The 25,009-nt window shown below is 35.3% G+C and overlaps 1 protein-coding gene and 1 long non-coding RNA gene across 2 annotated transcripts; both read right to left on the bottom strand.

Annotated features, from left to right (window-relative positions):
• Window positions 1-443: 443 nt before the first annotated feature.
• LOC114542095 lies at window positions 444-1,534 on the bottom strand. Its single transcript, XR_003689478.1, has 3 exons — window positions 1,026-1,534; window positions 838-916; window positions 444-481 (listed from the first exon to the last, which is right to left on the bottom strand). It is a non-coding gene; the product is annotated as an uncharacterized LOC114542095 (long non-coding RNA).
• A 3,747-nt stretch (window positions 1,535-5,281) lies between these two features.
• LOC114542091 lies at window positions 5,282-11,078 on the bottom strand. Its single transcript, XM_028561839.1, has 5 exons — window positions 10,914-11,078; window positions 9,570-9,625; window positions 9,333-9,430; window positions 6,269-6,378; window positions 5,282-5,644 (listed from the first exon to the last, which is right to left on the bottom strand). Exons 1-5 carry the CDS (start codon window positions 11,076-11,078, stop codon window positions 5,282-5,284), a joined length of 792 nt encoding a protein of 263 aa, XP_028417640.1.
• Between the last annotated feature and the right edge of the window lie 13,931 nt (window positions 11,079-25,009).

A 25,009-nucleotide genomic window follows, 5' to 3' on the forward strand; every position in this document is an offset into this window, starting at 1 on the left:
ATATGGAGTCATCAACCCTAAGATAAATTTATCAATAATCAGTAGTATTATTAGCAAGTCAAATCAGCCCACAAGGTTTCTTAACATAAAGAGAAGAGATTCTCCTTCAGTTAGACCTAAAGCAACCACTAGCTGTGCTCTGAATGTCTGTTTTGAAAAACAAATTGTTTATCAAATATCAATAGCAGAAAATCTAGTTAGGTTACCAAAACTATAATAGGCACACTAAGCATTGGACAAAGACAGTCTAAGTTGCAGATTCTGGGGCAATAAACTACAGGTGACATTGTAAAACACCTCCTTGGGAAACTTATAGTATATTAATTGCATGATTTACCTGATTCTCTGTGCAGCTAATCTTGTTTCTTGTTTCTATCCTGTTCGAAAGAACCAATACATACTTCTTGGCACAATTTTTGTTTGCCAGCCATACCATGGACAATTCGTTCTTGCACATTTCACTTCCAAATTCTGCCTTTACCTGCAACAAAATAATAGAATGTGTTCAGTGAAACTTTGCTATTGACTAAAATATAAATGTGAATTTAAAAAATGACAGGCTAAAATGGGACTCTCAGGTATAAACCTGTAAGAGATTATATTTCTTACAGTAATAATTTTATCAAAAGACATACACAGGCATTGATTTTAAACAAATAACTTGCTCTCTAAAATCAAATTTATCAAAATAGAGCAAGGGTTATCGTTAATATATTAAAATAGAGCACGGACAATCGTTGATATAGGATAAAATATTTGCTAAATTATGTCAATAACATTAAAGAGAAAAGCGAAGACGCATCATAAAATTACGGTAAAGTAAATATGAATAGATACCTATTATCGCAATGATATTTTCTTTGACCACAGCTTGCTGAAGAGATCGCAGTAAAGTAGAATACGTCATTTAACTTCTCTAGAATAAAAAAATAGCACACATTTGTTTGTTTAGCGATTTGGCCGTTTGACTTTGAGCGAACATGGATACTGTGTATGTCTGTATTTGATCAAATTCAAACACTTACCAAGATATTTCTGAGATAATACTACAACCAATTGCTTTGAAATTTCCTTATGGGCGCCCGTTGTTGTTAAGGATATTTAGAAGTACCAAAATAGTTGAGTAAATACGCTCAAAACGTCTTTAACACAGCAGCATAAACATCTCGATGAATATACGATTCAAAAGAGTTTTCAAACGACGCGCTCAAAAAATTTGCATGCAGGCGCCGGCACGTGTCATATTTCGTTCCTTATATGGACATACATAGTATGCCTATACGCGATTGCGAAATATTTACTTTGTAGCAATCAATACATAGCACAAAATAACATAGTTTGATAAAATAAAAAGGACAATGGATCACTATCGATGTATCTCGGGGGTTTTTTATATAGAAACGTATCCGACGTATTCATAGCAACAAGCCGAATTTCCATGTCGTCTTTTAGATGAATAGTTGTGCGAAAACGCACGGGAATTCTTTGTTCCAAAATCACCTCATTCGAAAATACAAATTTATTTTCCAATACTAAATAGCTTGAATAAAATCAAACCTGCTCTTTCCCGGGCCCGGCCTATCCGCCATTTGGTGTTATTTTGACACCCCATATTTAACTCCCTATAAGGCGTTATTTTAACACTTCCCCTCGGCAAAAGAGGTGTTATTTTGGCACCTTGCAATGGTGCTGGTAATATGGTGTCATGTTGGCACTTTTAGCGCCAATCCAAGATTTGGTGGTGTTAAATTAGCACCGAAGTTGGTGCCAAAATAGCACTTTCTATTTAACACCACTGCATGGTGTTGATTTGGCACCTACGGTGGTGCTATTTTAACACTTCAAAATTAACAGTGTACATATATACATTGGCGTTTTGCATCAAAATTCGGGTTAATCGTTAGAAAGCCTTCAGTTATTAGTATATATTATCATCGTTATGTCAAATTAATGCATCATCTGCAACTATACCCATCAAAATATTCAGCGCGTGTTCATTTGCAACATCGTTACAGGTTTTGTAAATTTTTCCACGAACAAACTCTATGTATGAGTGGTTAAAGACATATAAACAAAGACATACAGGCGATACAGCATGCATCCGTTTTATTAACACGGCTGTAAACCGACAGTAAACAAAAATTGCCGTCTCAGTTTGGTTGAGTTTCAGCTACTAGATACATACTTTATGTTAAACTAAACACAAGAGATTCCATTGTACACTTTTGTTTATACTCTTTGACGCGCAAACGATTAAATTAATTAGCGCAAGGATCAAGTTGTTTACAGATGATAACCAAACATTAATACAGAATATCGCATACGCAAAGTTCGTTTGTATGCGAACCAGCGTAGTAACGTGTGCTTGCATGCTGTCAAAACTTATTTGGTATAATACTACATTAAATATCCACACCATTTATACACATGAAATCCACATTTCAATTTCAGCAATGCATTGCGCGGTAATAAAATATTTAAAATATAGGCTTGGATATTTACCTAGTGCACACAATATGTTCCGTGCAGCAACACCAGTAGCCTAGCTTTAGCCGCGGTCAAGCTTGTCGCGGAATGTCGCCTATACACAGTACTGTCAGTAGCAAGTCACTAGCAACTAACACGGGACGAAAAGATAGATTTGCCTGTATGCAAATGTATGGGCAAATTTATTGCCAATTTCAAATTCGATCGTATATGACCACATTTGCACCATTGCAAATTTTTAAATTTGCCTCGTGTTTGCACCTAGTGCGATACAGTGATTGCCGCGATGCCACCGGGTGCAAATTTAGTGCAAATTTATGGTAAATTTATAACATTGCACATATTGCGATTGCAGTGTGATTTTGTTGTGAACATAAAATTTGCGATTTGTATCACGCATGTTGCCATTTTCGTGGAAAATGCAAAATGAAACTTGTTCAAATTATGCTGGTCGGTTTGATTTGTTTGCGTGTGCTTTCTATTTTTGTGTCGCGCAATTGAATTTTTTAAAGTTTAAACGAAGGTAAATAAAAAATGATTTTTTATTATTTTTAAAAAATATATTGAAATCGTACATATATATAAGACAATAATATAAACACGTAGAGTCATAGATTCAATATAAACCTATAGATGTTCAAAAATATCCTGAATAGATCCTAATGCGTACAATAATATAGCTACATGCTATTTATAAACCGATATAATTTATATACATTTAGTTAAAAAATGTCTATACAACAGAATTCGAAGCCGGCAACCTATTTTTTTCGCATATCGTTCTTATATTGTATCTTCTAAAATCTTATAAAATTTTTCAAATTGATTGTTATTTTCCATACTCTCCAGTCATATATACTTCATATTTTTTTATGAAACATGAACATGGAATTTTTCATCATGTAGACCACAGTTAATAGAACATACATGGTTTAGAGACTACATATAATTAATTATATATACGGTATATAAATATATATATATATAAGTAGTTACAATAGAACTCATTAACTATATATATATATATAATATATATAATATATATATATATATATATATATATATATATATATAAATAAATAAATAAACAAAAATGCAATTTTGTTGTTAATATGAAGAGTGCTCGATGATAAAGAAGTAACAGAGCAGAAATATTTATTTATTGCTTAATAATATTTACAAATCGCTACTCAGAGTTTCACGCTAATGCGATTTTCAAGCGATTGAGATACTACTCTCTAAGCTCTAACGGGTTTGTTTGGTTCGCGTTCTGGTTGCTGACGCGGTCTTCTTGCGTTTAAAATTCCACGCGCTGAATTTGTTTCTGTGACAGCATTTCGAGAAAAGCTCATTTCGTTTGTTCAGGAGATTTTCCGACTTTGACTTTATAATTTGAAGCTTTTCCTCTGTGCAGAGCTTGCAACGCTTTCCGCCCGGAGTATAGGCTTGTGCACGCTTAATTATTGACCATTTTATAGCAAATTCTTTGCAGGCATTCTTTAGTTTCCACACATATTTTGATAGTTCAGTTTCCGATGAATATTGGAGGTGCCTAAATGATTTAATGTGGTTTCCATATCTCTCTTTAAAGGTGTTTGATGTCATTCCTATGTATGTTTTTACTGTATTGCTATTCTGCGATGTTATTTCAGCTTTGTACACAATGCTTTTGACCAAACATTTTCCTTCGAGTGGGCATTCTTTTACACTTTTACAGTTGCATTGATCTAAAACTTGCGGACACAAGCCTATACTCCGGGCGGAAAGCGTTGCAAGCTCTGCACAGAGGAAAAGCTTCAAATTATAAAGTCAAAGTCGGAAAATCTCCTGAACAAACGAAATGAGCTTTTCTCGAAATGCTGTCACAGAAACAAATTCAGCGCGTGGAATTTTAAACGCAAGAAGACCGCGTCAGCAACCAGAACGCGAACCAAACAAACCCGTTAGAGCTTAGAGAGTAGTATCTCAATCGCTTGAAAATCGCATTAGCGTGAAACTCTGAGTAGCGATTTGTAAATATTATTAAGCAATAAATAAATATATATATATATTAATAATATATATATTATATATATATATATATATATATATAATATATATATATATATATATATGTCGTCGGGAAACATTTATGCAAAATTGTTCCTTATTCGCCACGTGTCTATCGTATTTTGAACAAATAAACCAATAGTAAGGTCTGAATTAACATGTTGTTCAAGAGGATCTAAACCAAGCTATAATTACTATTTGTTAATTGGGCAAAAATACAGAAGACATGCATGTGACGGATAAAGAACAATTTTCAGCATAAACCTGCAGGGCAATAACATAAATAATGAGTTTTATTTTACTTCCATCTATAGTATCCAAACCATGTATATTCTATCTAATAACTGTATGTAGACTAAGGTGCAAGTTTGCCGGGTTGAGAAATCCTCAACAGTACTAGTACGGAAAATAGCTATGCAAATTTGACAGATTGATGGCTATATTTGTTTTCCATACTGCTCAGTGTGGCTCTACAGCATAGAAATACTGGACCATACGTCGTCAGCATATGTGACTTAATGAGTTGCACATTTTCTTACGTAAAGTGTACAAAATTTACGTAATTAAATTTGGTTTTTCCATACATCCAAAAAATAGGTAGCGCTGAACTCTTATACATATAGTTTAATCATGCAACAGACTAGTTGTTCATAAAAATGGAAACATTTTAACGGTAATTAAGTGTAGTTTAATAACCTTTTTTTAAATTTACCTTTCTTCCATCATCAATGGATGCCATATTTATCTAATTTTTAATCATCCAATCAGGGATGTCACTTGGTGGCAAACAAACCATTCTTTCGCCCATAATTCTTTCTTTGAACATGGAGCGAGCCTTCTCCGAAATTCGCCTGGTATATTTCCGGTCCAAGCTTTCCAACACGCTTTGGAATCTCTCGCTACGCCATGACAATGGGCGGGTTTTTAATATTTTCTTCGTACCCAAAGCGTCATCGTCGGATTCGGACTCGTCATCTCTTTCAATTACCTCTTCCTCGCTGTGCTCGGGAGACATACATGATATTTTCATCCCCTTTCTAAATTCTGCCTTTTCAGCCTCAGGCCAAGAGGTAGTTTTATATAGTGCATCCAGCCGGCGTCGAAGTTTCTATAAATATACGAGAAAACAGTGCATTAGCTGTGTAATCATTAGCTATGTTGATCTGAACTAGATTATTTTATGATAATTATGTCTCTCATAGATTTCTTGTTATTCTTATAGTTGTATTTAAGTTGAATAAGAAATGCGTATTATTCTTTTTGAGGCCCAAAAATGGCAAAGAGAGGGATTGATGTCCCAAAAATTAACAATGTTTGAATGTCCCAAAAAATTGCGAGAATTTCAGATGAAGTTATATGTGTCGAACGAGAGGTTGGAAACGTTTTGTAAATCAGGTTCGTAATTTCCGTGCATTAAACTAAAGTATACAAATTTGCAAACTTTGCAAAGCCACATTTTTGGCATCTCATGACATTTCGCAACCAAACGTTGCATTTCTACTAATTTCAGTACGCTCTTTTTAGCTGTGGTGATTTTAATGGGTTATCTTGCATGTATAAAAAAGTTGCCTAATATGCAAAAGGTCCATTTAATCTTTATGTTTGATGATTTAATCTTTGTATTTGGCTCGTGAGAGCAAAACGTGAAATCCGTCTCATGGTTTTGAACAACGCATATGCTCTGCGAAAGTTGGAAAGGCAAACGAGGTACGTTTTTACATTGATTTCTTACATCTGCCTTGCGATGGCGACGTCGTTCATTTTGCAAAATATTACTTCTCTGCCCTGAATCGACCTCCTTGCGTCTCCTCCGCATTGTCAAGAAATGTGCCTTCATTGCTCCTAGAAAATGGTATCAGACTGCATGATTCAATCTTGAAAGTTCGTCCGAAAAAGGGCAACGTTCTCATGATAAGTGGGATTCATGCAATTGTCTCATCTAAGAGAAGATTGGTGAGGTACGTTTTTCGTTTATGGCACCAGAGTCAGAGGAATATAAACTCAACTATTCCGGCATGTATATAATCAATCACCTAATCATATATTTATCATTTATAGACCAGGGGCCGGTTGTATCAAAGCCGGATAGCGCTATCCACCGAATAGTGATTTTTTCAACCGTTCTAAAAATGCTCGAAAGGGGATAAAATTTCAGCTTGAAAGCAACAATTATTAAAGAGGATCTTCAATTTAGGAATACTAAGATTTAATCAAAGTTGTAGCAAATAACGGGCGATTTTGAAGCAATTGAAAAAACCACTATCCGGTGGATAGCGCTATCCGGCTTTCATACAACCGGCCCCAGGGGCCGGTTGTTCGAAAGGTGGATAAGTCGCTATCCAACGGATAACTCGCTATCCAACGGATAAGTTTTATCCAGCGTGTGATTTGCGTTGCACGAAGCTTGCATAACTTTATCCAGCGGATAAAAATCGCTATCTACCGGATAAATTTATCCAAGGTCCGGAGGTGGTTTAAATCCACTATCCAGTGGATAAATTCAAAGATACAAGGTAACATTGTAAACATTTATATAAAATAGGACAAAAATGCAATATTCCTGTTACTGTGTTTCAACAAACTAATGCACATCATGATTGCATGTATTAAAAATGGTTTCGCGAAGTGCAATTTTTCGCAGCAGCGTTTTACGTTGCCTAGACATTCCTTTCCGAGCGGCGATTTTTTGGACATCCTCGCATTTATAACAGGCAGTAAATTTACTATTGTTCAAGTCTTTTCCATTCAGTAACTATACTCGAGAATTCGTAATGATTATGAATTCAATGTTGTAAATGCTTAGCAACAGCTGACGTTGTGGTACGAAATTTCAGTATAATCCAGTTTTCTTCCGGTAAATTTTAACTTATCTATTGGATAGCTATCCACTTCACTATCCACGCTTCGTGCAACGCGTTTTTATCCAATGGATAACTATCCACTGGATAGCAGATTTATCCGTTGGATAGGACTTATCCGTTGGATAAGTTATCCATCTTTAGAACAACGGCCCCTGGAGCGAGGGGAATTCGATGAAATATTACCCCGAAGGGAAAATATATCCCGAGGGCTTCACTTCCATATGAACGCAAATTCTCGATTTTTCCCGGTAAGCCGGTATTAAAACACGATCACACACGCTTGCCTGCAAAGGTAGGATAATAAGTGGGATAATAGGCGGTATGAATTGCATATGAAACGACCTTCAAACTCATCTCAGCAAGCCGAGCTCTCCTGGCTAACCGGGCTATCCCACCTCATATGAACAGGCCCTTAGTTCCTTTCGAAATTGATTATTTTTACGGTCTGCTAACATGAATGTATGAATATCAGCATCTCCACTTAACGATACTCCGCCGCAGCTTGTTTTATGCCGTGGGTCAAAATCAAACGTAAGCTATGGGAAGTTTTCAAAATTTCCTACTTCCGAACAACCCGTGTACCGGCGGTAGCAGTTTGGGTCTATGCTTGAAGCAAGAACAAATTGAAACGGAGGCTAGGTTGGATCGGATTCATTTATTTTTCAAGGAACAAGCCCTTAAAATCGTTAGCTATCTCTAAGTTTTGATGTGAAAATTAATAATGATAGATTGATAGTCCTATCACGTGTTGTATCAATCAAAATAATTTGTGACTACACCCCCGGTTAAGCTTAACACGTGCGCCAGACTGATTCGTCATCTTCGTTGCCATGTTTTCGTGTTGAAAAAATATTTAATGGCTTGAAAATTGACTCTTGTATTCTATATTTTATCCTATGAATTAATGGGCTTAACGTACTCCTTTTGTGTATGAATATTAATGTCAAAGTAAGTATGTATTAAAATGTATTCAAACCGCATGATTTTGTGTTTGCCTAAGTCGCAATATACATTCCGGGGATATTTTCATTAAATTTTTACAGCTAAAACCCAGAAACAAACGTAATTGAACTTTCTCTCCTGACGGGATAGAAAACTCTACAAACATTCGAATCACCTCAAATATATTTTCATGCATGGATGCTGAGACCTACTTTACACACGTTGTTTACCCTGTCAATACCTGTTTGCATTTTGTCATCCAGGGCTGAAAGTGAAAGTGAAAGTTACTTTTCAAATAAACTGCTTGTATAAACTGCAATATACCCCATCTTTACTAGCTATAATGCTCAATATGCACACCGGTTCCTATTTAGGCATGCATATATAAACAATTTATAGTAATGCAGTATGCCAGATGAGTATACAGGTTATTGAACAAGGCAATAGAGGGTACCATGCAGAATTACTTAGACAGAATTCAATCACTTCTAACTGCCTACCAGAGAATGGCGATAAAAAGTGCTATACCTAACCATTAATTGGCTTAGTAACACCTCATTTTTTTATTCTATTTCTGGTACTATACAATGATCCAGGCTCGGAACATTAAAAATCATTTCTATGACAGGTAAAATTTGCCATTATATATATTTTGAATATTTTGAACAAAAAAAACCCTGATTCAACCCTGTAGTTTGTATGCTATTGAACCATCTAAGGGCTTGGTAGACTTTAGTGCTAATTAATGCCTAGCTGCAAACTATTGCAATTGCTGTTCTACATCTAGCAGATCTTTTTTATGGATTTTAAAAAGTTCCCTGAGTAACTTAATACGTTAGAGGATGCCATGTAAATGTCTCTTAACACTGGCCTCTTTGACAGAGGATGAGTCTGAATTGCAAAAAAATATATGGTGCTTACAATAATAACTTATTGGTGAAAAACACAGCCTATTGTTGTTGTAAGCTATGCTTTTCCTTTACTGCAACTTACTTTCAATTATCTGATCTGACATCTTTTCCATGCCAGTCAATGCCTTGATATTTGTCACCAGGAGTTTGTTGGTGTCTTCATTAGCTGTTGCTCTAAAACTACATTATAAATTTAAATACTAAAATGTTGCATGTATCTAGGCAATTATTAATTCTTTTTTAAATTCATTTTATGTACCATTTGCTATATGATGTACAAAACCTATTACATCACAAAATGTGGAATATATATACCCACCTCTGAGTTAAGTCCCATCCCTGTTCTAAGCCTTTTACTGCTAAACGGACAGTACGCTGAGAAATTAAATGTAATTGCATATAGGTTATTGGGTAGTTACTAAAGCTCTCTTCTTTAATCTATATAAATATTGATGTGCATAATAATTATGTCAATATTGTCTGAAATTGTTTATTTTTAGGAAGTTTTACTTGAAATCCAAATGAAAATGATTATAAATCAATGAAATTGATGTAAGTATTCATCATCATGAAGATTATAATAGCATGCAATATAACAATAGAGTTGATGTTTGCTGGCATAAATGTGTTTTTGGCCCGACTCTGGACTTATTTTAGCCCGAGCGTAGCGAGGGTTAAACAGTATTCTGAGGAGGGCCAAAAACACATTTATGCCCAAGAACATCAACTGTATCACTATTATATTAACTTTTTAAAGGGCGATTTTTGTATAGAAACACTACAATGGATAAACACTACAGTCGTTCTTCTGATTGGCTAAGAACAAGGTGGGCTAAAATAGATTTTAGCCTGGCAAATTTATCATTTTAGCCCGCAAAGTACACCGCAATGCCCACCAAAGTTAATATAATAAAATATTAGCTACTACACTTCTTTACTAAAACTGTCTTGTATTATTTATATATATCTGACCATACATAATATTAATATTGTCTAAAATCTTTCATTATTTTATAGGGAGTTTGGATTGGAATCCAAGTGACAAGTATTAATTAATCACTGAAATTACTGTAAGTTTTCATCATCATTGAAATTTACAAGCATGCAATATTCCAGTGGCATGTATGGAGTTCTACCCCTGTTTAATCACCAGAATATTCACATTTAAATTATCATGCTGTTGACAATTTCTACTGTCATCCCTGACCCTGGGCAATTAATTTTCACCCTTTTAAAGGGAAAATCATAGGAAATGGACTAGACAAACTATAAACAGAATAAAATGAAAATCTGAAAAGGGAAATTTGCTTTATATCACTATACCCAATACTCAAGGTCAGCAGCAAACCATATCCTGCATGACATGCTCATGTTTGATTTCATTGTTGCATTGATTAATGATTTGGTTATATGCACCATTATTATTATATGTTGATACTGTAGTCCTTCCTTCCAATCCCTCCTCTTCTTACAAATTCAAGTTATCATACTGTACTACATTGCATTGTTTGCTTTGGGACACCATTGTTGTATACATTTAAGCATTTGCAAAAACTGTATTCTGTTGAAAAAGGCTTAGTGGATCGTAATACATACACAGTTTTTCTTCCCCATATAGAAATTATTGATTAAATTACTTTAATTCGAATGAGTAAGCATTTACCTTTAAAATAAGGGGGATTTTCTCTCGGGTAGCAAGCTGTGCCCCGCGCTCTTTAGCTATATTCTGCTCTTGTTGATGTAATATTTTTTGATTTTGTTCAATGATTGTCCGTTGACTTGCCAAAATACGTCGCATGAGTTCCTCATTCTGACCATTGATTGCCATTTTTTTAAAAAACTGGTAGCTTTCGTTAAAAAATTAAATGTTAAGTGTATAAAAACTGGCTTGTCAAGACAAGTTGAAAATTTTTCCTTCGAGTTTCCCTCTCGAATTCTAGATTTAGCGCGAAATAAATATGAGGCTTCTAATTGGTTGGTTTAGGTCACCTGGACACTTATAGTGTCCCTGAATAGCATCTACTACCCCCGTTTAGCCCTTTGTGTTTCTTTTAAACTCTTGTTTTTATATCAACATCGCTTATAAAAATCTAAAAACAATCATGGCTGAATACAACAACTATATGACCTTGTGTCCACATTGCAGACCTATTTACCTGCAAGAACTTTCAGGCGACATAGGGAAGTTTATTTTGACCAAAATTCAAACCGTGGCAGAGATCCAATTTTAGAAGGCAGTAGTGATGATGAAGACAACTTTATTGTGATCGACCAGGTCACTCCATGTTTCCCTCTTCCATCAAATCATTGCGATAGCAATTATACTGAACCTGACTCGGCTGATGAATTGTTCCGCGAAGAACTGCTTGAGCGTGAGATCTGGGATGATATTTCAGATAATGAAATCGACGAAGACACTAAAATTCCATCCGTTAGTGTCAATACGTCAGATTCTCCTTCCAACCGCACGTTGCTCAATTGTCTAGTTATTTTACTTGCGTTTTTTTGGACCTACTTTCCCATACCGGACAACGCAATGGAGTTTTTGCTTTTGTCGTTGAAACGATTCTTTCAAGCAGCATCTCTTTCCAACAATTGGCTTGCCACATTCTCCTTGGCTTTTCCTGGATCGCTGTACCTTTTTAGAAAAGAAGTAGGCCTGGTAGGTGACAAGTTTACTAAGTACGTTATTTGTCTAAAATTATAGACAATTGCGCATGCGTCAACCATGCAGCTCAACTCTGTTGAAAGAGGTAACTCTTAAAGATGGTGGTAAGCGATTATATCCTCAAAAAATATATTGTTACCAGAGTGTTATTGCAACATTGCAACAGTTTGTTAGGCGAGCTGGTTTTACCCAGCGATGTGAGTTGTGGAGAAATCGTGATATTCGAACTGCTCATCAAGTTATGTGTGACGTATTTGAAGGACGAGTCTGGAGAGATTTTCAGATGTTCAATGGATCATCCTTTCTGGCATCTCCTCGTAATTATAGCTTTATGCTCAATGTTGATTGGATGCAACCATATGATCACACACCATATTCTGTCGGAGTTTTGTACCTTGTTTTGATGAACCTTCCGCGCAGTGAGCGCTTTAAACGACAAAATATTTTTCTCGTCGGAATCATTCCCGGACCTAGTGAGCCCAAGAATAACATTAACTCATACCTTAAACCACTCGTTGATGAGCTTGTTGTTCTTTGGGAGGAAGGCGTGACCCTACGACATTCTGGCTCACTTATTTACCAAACGCTTTCGAGCTGCTTTGTTGTGCGTAGCCTGTGATATGCCAGCCAGTAAGAAGGTTTGCGGGTTCACTGCTCCCAACTCTAAACGTGGTTGCAATAAGTGCACCAAAGAGTTCGTTACTGGTGGATTCGGTGATGCAACTGATTATTCCGGATTCAATTCGAGTAGTGGGAGAAATATTGTTGACCATAGGAGGCATGTTGAGGAGGATATTTTAGCGAAGTTGACGCAGGAATTGCGTAATGCGAAGGAGTCTCTATATGGCGCTAGATATTCCGAACTTCTCCGACTACCATACTTCGACTGCATTAGGTTTACTATTGTTGATCCGATGCATAATTTATTTCTGGGAACTGCGAAACGCATGATGGAATTGTGGTTGGAACTTTCTCTTTTGACACGTGCAGATTTGGAACTTATTCAACAGAAAGTAGACATATGTAATACACCTTCAAACATGGGTCGACTTCCGTTCAAAATAGCCAAGTCGTTTTCTGGATTTACGGCAGAACAGTGGAAAAACCTGGGTAACTGTCTTCTCTCCGTTTGCATTGTTAGGTCATCTACCTGGTAAACATTACAAATGCTGGTTGAATTTTGTTAAAGCTTGTAAAATTCTGTCACGGCCAATGATTAAAATACATGACGTGGTTCTTGCGCATTCTCTGCTTGTAAAGTTCTGTCGTGATGTCGAAAAGTTATATGGAACACAACGCATTACACCGAATATGCATATGCATACACATTTGGCCGATTGTATTCTTGACTATGGACCAGTGTATAGTTTTTGGTTGTTCAGCTTTGAACGGTACAATGGCATACTAGGTAACTATTCGAACAATAATAAGTCAATTGAATTGCAAATTATGAGAAAGTTTTTGAGAGATCAGAACTTGAGAGAACTTGAATTCCCAAAAGAATGTGTGCAGCATTTTAGCGATTTGACTGATAAACTACAACAGCGCGAAGGCCATCAATCTTGTAGCGAAATAGTTGATAGCAAGCTTGCAATTGATATTCTTCATTTGTGTGATGGTAGGCTTGACATTCGTGATGAGTTATGGTTTACTCTGGATGGTTACTCCCTTGGTTTACCTCACGTTATTGAACAGTTAGATTGTGATGAGCACGAGTACCTGAGTGCTGTTTACAAAATATTTCTTCCTGACATACCAGTCGACAACATTCCTTACCTCACGACAAATACGCGTCGATCGAATTTTCAGGGGAACGATACGGGTCAGAGTTTTCCCGTCTAAGTCGTTTTGCTTACATTTTAGCAAGGTGGGCAGGACGATTCCATGGAGGTGTGGATATGGAAGGTGTAGAGGAAAGACCGGGCATTATCGATTGTTTCGTACGCCAGTCGATTTCGTATCGGGATAAGGTACATTCGTTTTGTTTTGCGCACGTTCCCTGGTTTCAACGGCACCCTGAACGATTTCATTATGGTAATGATGGAGTTACGCCCGAGATTTGGTGCTCAAACTTGTTCGAGAGTTTTGGTCCGGCGTCCTTTATACCCGTTCAACGCATAGCGCGAAATTTAATACCCGGTTATGATAAAGTTGATGACGAAACCATCTTGTTTGTTATGCCATTGGAAAGGCGAATTCTTCTGTGATTCAGATGGAATTTGGAGGCTAACTAGTTTAAGTCTGACTATAGCACATTCAAATCAATGCCCTTGATCATGGTTCTTCGTAGTGCTTTAAAGTTCGTAATACCGTGCTGACAGAACTGTGACGTATTTAATACCCAGAAATGGGGGCAGATCAGGGTTAAAGCAACACATAATTAACGGCGTTAAGTGGTTTAATACATGAATGCATCCATGCATGCACGCTATATAACCATATGCCCTAGATTATAACCGCTATTTGTATTATCGCGTTATTAATTCGTGTAAGCCCTAATGGATACTGAACAATATTAATTTGTAGGTTCCTTGAAAGCTTGCATGTTGAAAACAGTATTTTATCGTACGTTTGTGGAAATACCGCGTGAAAATTTAATTTTGCAATCCTCTGGGGCCGGTTGTATAACTGCATGTACTGTAGTTAACGACAGAATTGGCCAATCAGAGTCGTGTATTGCTCATTTAACTATGCAAAATGTAGTTAAAGAGTTTTATACATCTGGAGCCGGTTGTATAAAGCTCTTAACTACATTTTGCATAGTTAAATCGTAGTTAACTCAGAAATACATGACTCTGATTGGTCAATTCTGTTACTAACTATGATAAGAGTTTACTACATTTTTATACAACCGACCCCTGGTCCCTGATCTGCAAAATTATATTCACGCGATATTTCTCCAAACGCACGATAAAAAAATTGATTTACTAAATGTAGACTTAAATTTAGTTCTCACTGGAACAAAGATTATCAATTAGGTAATTTAAGCACTCTGTTTATATATATATGCTATCCGAATTTGCTTTCTTGGTATACAATACCACCTTATACTAGCAAGAGACCGTATTGCCCGCGTTGCTTCTAAGCAGTTGTTTTGTCAGCCACCGAAAACCGGGTTTTTGGTTAGGGGCTAGGACTTTTGTTACTTAATTATATTCTAAGTTTTAAAGTTTAATATATCCTGGTTTCCGGTTTATGGTACATCTTGGTTGATTTTCAGTGGTTAGCCAGGCCTGCCAATTAGTCTTGCTATTCTCGTATTTTGATGTTTAAAGAAATCAGTAATGATAATAACAATATGTTCCCATTCGATTAATTTTTCAGTTTTTAAACGGATTCATTAGATTTTCCCCTTTTCGAAAGGCTCTCACTTTTGAAATGAATAAAATTCTAAGTTGATGCTTTTCTAGAGAAGTCTCGAAACGCTACCCGTAAACTGGATCCAGGGTGTTTTGTCAACATTAGGTTTAAGACGTTGAATCCAAAGTTATTCAACGTTTTATTTAAAAATATAATCAAACGCCTTGTATGTTTAGGTACATTTGTTCATATAGCGTTCTATTTAATGCATTTTAAACTATTTAAACGTGATTAACGTTGTATTACTTTTCCTGATCTTTGATTCTGACGCCCTTTAGAAATCATACAAATCATCAGCCTTGATACTGCCTCGATTAATTAAGGGTCGTGGTCAAACTTCAGATGAAGAAACGGGTAAGGAAAGTCCAATGGGTGGAGTAATTTTAACGTAGTTGAGTAAACTTTATTTTTCAGCTGTTTTGTTTTTAAACCAAAAAGCTTTGTAGTAGGGTATAGAGAGGCTGCTCTGTTTACTGCTAGGCGCCGAAAACCAGGCCTGCGTAACCCTATGTATAGGTTTCGGCTTTTACTGACGTTTTTGAACGACTGCACTGGTTCTGCTCGAAGATTTTAGTTAAAAATGATAAAAATCCTCGTTTGAAAGCAGCATGTACTTTATTACATAATTATAGTGCTAAGGAACGATTTTGGTATTTTTAAACTGATTGCGTTTGAAGGATATCGTCGATGCGAAGTTTTTTTGAATAGCTTATTCTTTCAAAGGAAATAACTCGGGTCTTTAAAAAGCATGGGTAAACAGGATGTAAGGAGCTCTAGGTTTACTTCCAATAGTCAGAAACAAAGGTGCGAGATCATAGCGGACGCTGTCACTTACAACCGCAACCTGTTTCCAGGATCTAGACCCGTAATAATATAACTGTTAACTGTTTACTTTCCGAGATCATATAGTCCAAAAACCTAATAAAATATATAAATCTAACAAAATTGCACAGTAAAACTTGCCAAAATCCCGAGAATTTCTAAACTTAGTTTGCATAAAGAATAGTTTTATTAATTTAGAACAAGTCATGAGGAAATAACATTAGATATTAAAATATTTTCCCCTTAATTGTGCCACGATTATGTGCCTCTGATCGATATGAAAATCTGCTTAATAGGTATGAAGGAGCCAGTCCTTTTAAGCACGTGAAAGTCATCACTGCATCTTTGAAACGTAACTGACGGGAAGCCAATTTACTTGACGTAACACTGGTGTTAAATGGTCATATTTGCCTTTCGCAGTCACTATTCTTGCAGGAAAGTTGTGTACACGTTGCAGTTTGGCGACATTCTTGTTTCGTGTATTTCGCCTAAACAGAAGAAGAGTAATGTACGTAATCTGCTGGATACTAAAGCGTTAGTTTATTATTGTCACAAGGGTATGGTCATCTAGGATATGTTAATTCGGTTAATTTGACACAGAGATTTCATACATTTCGATACTAAACACCCATCCAATTCCATCCCAAATCGTTTGCAGCGGACAGTGGTTGTAGTTGTTTATCAAGAAAGGACACACTGAAATCTTGTATTCCCTTCAACATTTGTGGTAATCCAAAGCTTTTTTTTTCTGGATTAATAAGCAGACTATTGGAAAAACATGCACCACGTTGCATGCACCACACTGCAATTTTCTGCAAATCATTCCTAAGTTGAGCCTGTGGTAGACTTATTTATAATAAAGAACGACAAGTAGACTTTTGAATAGTCCGCAGAAGATTCCAAAGGGCACGTGCACTTGTCATGAACAGTCGGTAAATGATTTATACAGATGTTAAATAACAATAATGGACTAAGCATGGAGGCCTGAGACACACCATATTCAACCGAGCAAGTATATATCTGACAAATTTTGACCAATTTGACCGACTGTTTCCTTTTAGACAAATAACTCTTAAACCAAGCTATTGTGCGGTAGAAGCACCCATTGAGCGAAGTTTGTTAAGAAGTTCAGATGATTAACGCTTTCAAACGCTTTGATAAATCTTATCAAGCGACTGTAGTCCATTCCTTTCCATCCATATAGCATCCAAGATCGCATCTGTCAAAAATAGATTTCTGTCGAATGACTCCTTGTCTTACTGCTTTGATGAACGGTAATATAAGGCGTTTTTTCCCTACACAGCAAAAAATCATTTTCTTATTTTAGGAAAAAAAAACTCATTTTAAGAAAATTTTCTTAAAATAATTTTCTTGGGAGAATAATAAGAAAATTTTCTTACTTTTTTTCTTAAGAATTTTTTTCTTAAGAAAATTTCTCAAAATAAGAAAAGTTGCACACAAATAATTTCTCAGTTTAAGAAAATTTTCTTGAAATTAGTCCAAAATTTCTTATAGAATGTTCATAATGAGAAAAATTTTCTTAAGAAATTTTTCTTAATATAAGAAATATTTCTAAGAAAATATTTTCTTATAATAAGAAAAGTTAATTCTCAAGAAACCCTAGAAACTCTGACATGATATTTTGTTATAAGTAAGAATGTAATGTAAATTTACTAAAATATTCATGAGTCATAATATAGAATACACAGCAGACGTTAATACATGAGAATTATAGGCCCTACATAATTATTTAGAAATACAGAGAAATGATTATATAATATTGCACCACGGCTTTGAAGGTTTTGTATTTGTCCAGTGTTTATTCGATATGTTTTTAAATATCAATTATTGCAGAGTACAGATAAATTATTGCAAAAGGATTTTTGTGGTGCTTAAAATCAGATAAGACATCATCAGATAAATTTGAGAGTAAATAATTTAAAAATTGGTGTGAAGTAAATCCTAAGTTCACACTTAACTTAAAATAAAACTTTGCAATCATGTTAGGAATTGAGTACATCAAACAAAAAATACTGGTAAATGATAATTTAGCTACTCTGGGGAATTTTAAGCTATTCTTTAGCTATTGCTTGCTATCTTTAAGAAAACTGCTTTACGATCATTATTAAATACACCCATCCTTCAACCCATTCTACACTGCTTTTCTACCTCCCTATGATAGTTTAAATTCCAATCAATTCACCATGAAACTGCATGTAATTAATTCAAAACAAATATACAGATAGAGGCCTTATCCAATGAAATCAAATGGTGTTAAATCCAAAAATTGTCCCTAACATTATATGTATGGATAAATGTATCTGAAGGCAAAATAGAGAGCTTTGTGATAATTTTAATGATATAGGCAGACTCTGATGCACAATTTATACCCTTTGGAACAGTCGCAACCACTGGAGAAGCACTGTTACATTTAATAACCCCTCTGGATTTAGTATGCTATCAATCTGAAAATACAACTTAACTCTGATCCTACATTTCAAACAAAGACATTAGAAACACTGCCATATGCTGCTCCTTAGTTATATATATCACAAAATTGGACTATTCTATGTTGCTCCTCTGATGTATTCTAGGCCATAATTGCTGAGGAATTCTAAGGACTAAGGTATTGTTTAGCTATCCCTGCTATAGCCAACTATTTGACTATATAAACAGATAATAACATGGAAAATCATAGCGCAAATCATTAAACGATGAAGAAAGACCTAAATACAATTCTTGATCTAAAATAGGGTGGAATAAAGGCTAACGAAGGCTAACAAAAAAAGGCTTATACCTATACGTTGTATATAATAACACACTCGATGTCTCGATCAGCATGTTGGCATATGACATCATGAAACATCAACTCACCTTATGAAATACCACAAATTTGCGCCGATATAGTGTATATTTTCTCACATCCTAAACGTCCAAATCTTTATCGGTAATATATAAAGTTAATAACAAGATACAAATGCCATATCCGCCATAAGAAACAATATTTCTTTAATATGCGTTTAATAGCGTTATAGGTTGTTTCGTTAAGTATTCAAATTTCCCTCGTGGTCTACGCTCGAAAGGCATAATGGGATAAATGGAATAATCAGGCTGCGTCAGGCCGGACCATACAATTATCAGTATTAAACCTTTGAATGCTTTGAATTATCTCACGCTGGATTTCTGTAAATGAGAACAGCATTTTGCAAACATTATATATGACTTTGTTCTATTTTAACAGTTCTTGACCGAATATGTCACGCCATGCTTGTAAAGTGCAAGTAAGAAAAGCTTCATTGTTGACTAGGAAGTCAGCAATGACTTCCTAGTCATTGTTGACTTTGTCAAAAACCTCAACAATAAGGAACATTTGAAACACAAGTAATTATGAAGTTTACTCTCAGCTGAAATTCTTCAAATTGAATGCGAAGAGCACTTTCTTAGCTTAAGAAAATATATTTCTTATAACAAGAAATTGATATCTCAATATTTTCTTAAGAAAACAATTTCTCATTTTAAGAAAAACTTTTTCTTATGATAAGAAAGTGATATCTCTGATATTTTCTCGAGAAATAATTTTCTTATTTCAAGAAAATTTTTTCTCAAATTAAGAAGAAAAATCTTAAGAAAATATTTTCTCAAAATAAGAAAATTATTTCTTGAAACAAGTAAATATTTTCTTAAAACAAGAAAATTCAATTTCTTAAGAAATTCATTTTTTGCTGTGTAGTTAAATACTCAGGAAATTGATTTTGCGCGACCACATGGAGCATTTAGCGAAGCTGCTGGGAGCGTGACAGAGGCCGGTTATCATTTAGTATATATTTCAAAGTCTCCTTCTTTAAAAGTGGTGTGACTTTAACAAGAACAATTAGCGATCTATATCTTTAATGTTGGTAATATAACAGGTAAAGCATCTTTAATCACTCTAAACGATACCTTGTCTATGCTAGGTGCTTTATTTGGTGAAAACGAGTTCACAATTTTACGGATCTCATACGTTGATACCGGATAAAAGCGGAATTGGTCCATGTCCTTAGCTAGCCGGTTGTAAACTTTTCGTTCGCCGCACCTTACGGATCTCATACGTTGATACCGGATAAAAGCGGAATTCGTCCATGTCCTTAGCTAGCCGGTTGTAAACTTTTCGTTCGCCGCACCTTGCGTCCCGCATTTTTACCGCTGATATTTCACGAGGCGAAGCCGATCCCCGCGGCTCACCCCCGGTTTGTGACACATATCGAAAAATTAAATAATTCGATAGATTGAGTTTTTTCAACTTTAATTTATATAACTCGGACACGGACAGGTAGTTACCTTTTTAATGTTCGTTCCTTGTTTTTATGTAGAATTTATTTTTAGCTAAGTTATTGATTGTATTTTAAATTGAGGGCCTACATGAAAAGCACCTATGGGTGATTGTGGCACCCTCATAAAATATTTTGATAATAATAAAAAAATAATAAATAACAGGAACTTCGTGTAATGTCAAGCTAAGCATATATAGTCTGCCGCCTCGCTTCGGCTCGAAAAATAATGTTACTTTAAAACGTCAAAAATCTGTTTCTTTATGACATACCTAATGACTTTAAAGTGGTATTCTGATTCATTCCGAGCAGTTAAGCTTTTTATATAACGAAAAGTAAATTTTTCGGTTTCTAATGTGATATTTCGCAAACTCTGATCTTTTATCAATATTTCGCGCTCTTTATATAAATCTATATCGCTATATAAATTTATATCGCGACTGTATCGATATGTATCGATAATACCAGTATTTAATATGCTCAAACTTATCAAGTAAAGTAGATTGTCTTCCTTCAATGATGTCATCAGGGGGTTCCTTTTATCCCTATCGCCCGGTGACACTCATAACGCTAATCCGCCCCCGCACACTTGCGCTCTAATACTCACGCCACCGATACCCAGAGGTTTACAATCTAATTTAAATTAATCGACAACTATAAAAAAGGTTTTAACGCACTAGAAAAACGCTAAAAATGAAGCCGCGTATAGGTTTCAACCAAATTAATATAAGGTCTTCGTTTAGATGGTTACAATAAGTATAGATATAGTTTATAATAGTAATTGTGATTTGAAAATTGAAATTTAATTTAGGAATCGTTCGAAAATTTAATTCAACAAAATTGCAATAGATTTGCTCTATACAGCAAATTTGACACGGATTTGGTATTATATTTGCTACAGTAATATTTATGTTATATGTTTTTTCTAACGTTTCATAAGTTAATCTTTACTCCGCTAGTCCACTGAAGGTTGTTGGTTCTGTAAAGGTTGTTGGTTCTGTAAAGATTGAGCTTTCTTAAAGTTTCACATGTTAATCTTCACTCCGTCAGTCCACTGAAGGTTGGGGTGTTGTGCACGCCCTTTTATAATGAGGGTTCAGTGACTCTTGCATACGTCATCAACCATAGTGGGCTGATCCTTATCCAGCCAATCAGCGTTGTACATGTAACCAGTGGGTTGGTCTTAGAAGCTCGTTCCAGCTCTCATATCTTGTTTATTTAAGGCGTTGTCGCACTAGTCGAGTTGGTCTTCTGCTCAATCGATCAATACTTAAAAATGTTCACAACTTAAAATATTATCATCAACAACTAGTAAAATATACCAACAATATGTCTGTGAACAATATCTTTTAACTTAAACTATTTTCACTCTTATTTTATCGAATTGAACTTTTGATGACGTAATCTATTACATGCTTGACCGAGCAACATTTTTAACACAATTGATTGACATAGGAACTTGAATGCCCTACAGCACGCACACTTTTTTAAAGAATGCAACCATTAAGATAAGTGACGACTTAAGACTGTTTATCCAGGTATCAGTTCTGAGAGGATTACAAATATTTTCCTCTTATTACTCATTTAATCCCACGATATGTCATACATGAAAGGGAAAGGCGATTAATGTTTGCTAATGGCCGAAAATTATATTTACTCAGGCGTCTTGTGGCAAAAATTAATCACTAATCCCTGTCATGCTCTTGATATTTCTATTTTTGCAGCTATTTTTATATGCATATCTCTAAACACAAAAAGCTTTGCGTAACAATCCTCCTCACCTAGAATAAGCTGTCCCCAGCTTCGAGTGAGCTATAATGAACTTAAGTGGACTAAATATAATAGTGTCATAGATATGTGTGTATATAATATGTTTACAAATTCCCAACTATTCTAATTTTTTTTGAGCTCGGCGTGGCTATCACGGGCATATTACCAAATGCCTAATAACTGAAACCATACATATAGTACGTGTTGTTATTCTACGACAACACTACATAATTGATTATACGAGATACAACTGATCTGAAATAATTGACTTATGCCTACATGCACCTCAGGGGTAATCTAACTATAATAATGTCATATAATTATATTAAACACGTCAAAATAGCAATATTAAACCAAATTAGTGTGAAAACAAGGGGTAAAAATTTCCTGTTTTCCTGAATGTATGTACCAGGGACTTAAGCGAAATTATAAATTGTGTAGATGCAGTCAGAAAGTGTACCAAAAATTATTCAAATTTCATAAAATATCTTATCATTGCAACAGCGAAAATTGTATTCAGATTCTTGGTTGATCAACTCACATAACAGGAAATTATTATAAAGCTCTTCCGACAAAACATCTCTCCATAATAATAACCTAAACCTAAATATACGTCTTAATAATTCTTCAAAATATTTCAACTTATGCAAACAAATTTTATACGTATACTTCTTAATATAACTGAAACTCATTTTACTTTTTTAAACGTCATGCACGGCAAACCAAACTCCAAAATGTAGGTTTTCATCGACAATATAATTACCGAGTCTACATAGAGAAAACAAGAATGTGCCTAATATTTAAGCTTTTGGCTTGAAAAAGAATTGTAATCCATTACAATAAGTTTGGGAGACCCTTGACTGTCCCGGGGAAAGAGAAAAATATATTATCAACGAATGACGCAAAACTAAAAGCGTCAGAATTAAATTTATATACTGACCCAATTAAAAACATGCATGCGCTATCCTACGGCAACATGTTTAATCAGCATGCTGAGTGTACCTAAGGAATTTTAGTTGAACAGCTATATACTCTCGTGTTTAATATTATGGCACATAAACAAACAAATGATAAACATATACGTGTAACATGAGAATGACAAAAACTTATATTATACAAATCTTAAAATGCGTCCAGTTTCATGTCCATAATACAAGCGTTCTGACCATTAGGAAGGATTGGAGGACTCTGAGATTCACACTCTCTAAACCATAAATGTACACGACCACGGAGGTTTCCATTGGTGCCTCTTTAGCTGGATCTTCGATATAGCCAACATGTTCGGATAGAGAGAGTACATGTCGCCAAACTCGTATTGGACTGCAGACTGAGGGCAAAACGACTGTAGTTTCAATTCAAGTTCATGGAAAGTGTAGAGGTTGTGGACAGTTGTCTTGAACATACAACCAAAAAATGAAACAAAGTCTAGCATCACCATAAGGAGAAGTATGGATGAATACAGAACGTGCGTTTCCTTCGAACCAGTCATCAGGTCGCTTCAGCAAGGCCAGTATTCACCCGTTGTTACTATAGTACATAGGCGAGGTTTTTTTTAGAGCCGTTCCTCCACCAAATTGTTATAAGATTCTTTAATTGATACGCGAGGTACGAGATCTTTACAAGGGTTTACTAAAGTTCAATAATGTTCTCTTCTTTCTCCGTTCTTCTCTTCTCTACTTCTCGATCTTCGTCGTTTTGCGTTCTTGTCTTTGGTCGTCTGCTCCGTCAGGTTGAGCTTCTTAACGTTTCACATGCTTTTTATCCGCTAGTCCACTGAAGGTTCAGGTGCTGTGCACGCCCTTTTATAATGAGGGTTCAGTGACTCTTGCATACGTCATCAACCATAGTGGGCTGATCCTTATCCAGCCAATCAGCGTTGTACATGTAACCAGTGGGTTGGTCTTAGAAGCTCGTTCCAGCTCTCATATCTTGTTTATTTAAGGCGTTGTCGCACTAGTCGAGTTGGTTTTCTGCTCAATCGATCAATACTTAAAAATGTTCACAACTTAAAATATTCATCATCAACAACTAGTAAAATATACCAACAATATGTCTGTGAACAATATCTTTTAACTTAAACTATTTTCACTCTTATTTTATCGAATTGAACTTTTGATGACGTAATCTATTACATGCTTGACCGAGCAACATTTTTAACACAATTGATTGACATAGGAACTTGAATGCCCTACAGCACGCACACTTTTTTAAAGAATGCAACCATTAAGATAAGTGACGACTTAAGACTGTTTATCCAGGTATCAGTTCTGAGAGGATTACAAATATTTTCCTCTTATTACTCATTTAATCCCACGATATGTCATACATGAAAGGGAAAGGCGATTAATGTTTGCTAATGGCCGAAAATTATATTTACTCAGGCGTCTTGTGGCAAAAATTAATCACTAATCCCTGTCATGCTCTTGATATTTCTTTTTTTGCAGCTATTTTTATATGCATATCTCTAAACACAATAAAGCTTTGCGTAACATTTATATGCAAATTTGTGTGCCAATTTGTTGCCAATTTGTTGGAAATATATATGCTAGTAACACATGAAATTTTTATTTTAAGCCCTGTTTACAATTTCTTTGAGGTTTTCCATACTTATTTTTGTACGCTAAAGCATAAAAACCGATTTTAACGAACTTACGAATTTACTAGAGAGCCTGATGAATTTGCTCAAAATTGGCACCTATACGCAAATGTCTTGCAAATTTTGGGATAAATTTGCCACGCTGGCAAATTTGTGGCAAACGTGTTGCAAATTTATTCGGTTGCAAAGATGAATACGCAATGGTTGCAAATTCAAAATACGAAATTTGCACCAAA

The sequence above is a fragment of the Dendronephthya gigantea genome, unplaced genomic scaffold, assembly GCF_004324835.1.
Source record: "Dendronephthya gigantea isolate DGI-Jeju-01 unplaced genomic scaffold, DenGig_1.0 000335F, whole genome shotgun sequence".
Taxonomy (NCBI): Eukaryota; Metazoa; Cnidaria; class Anthozoa; order Malacalcyonacea; family Nephtheidae; genus Dendronephthya; species Dendronephthya gigantea.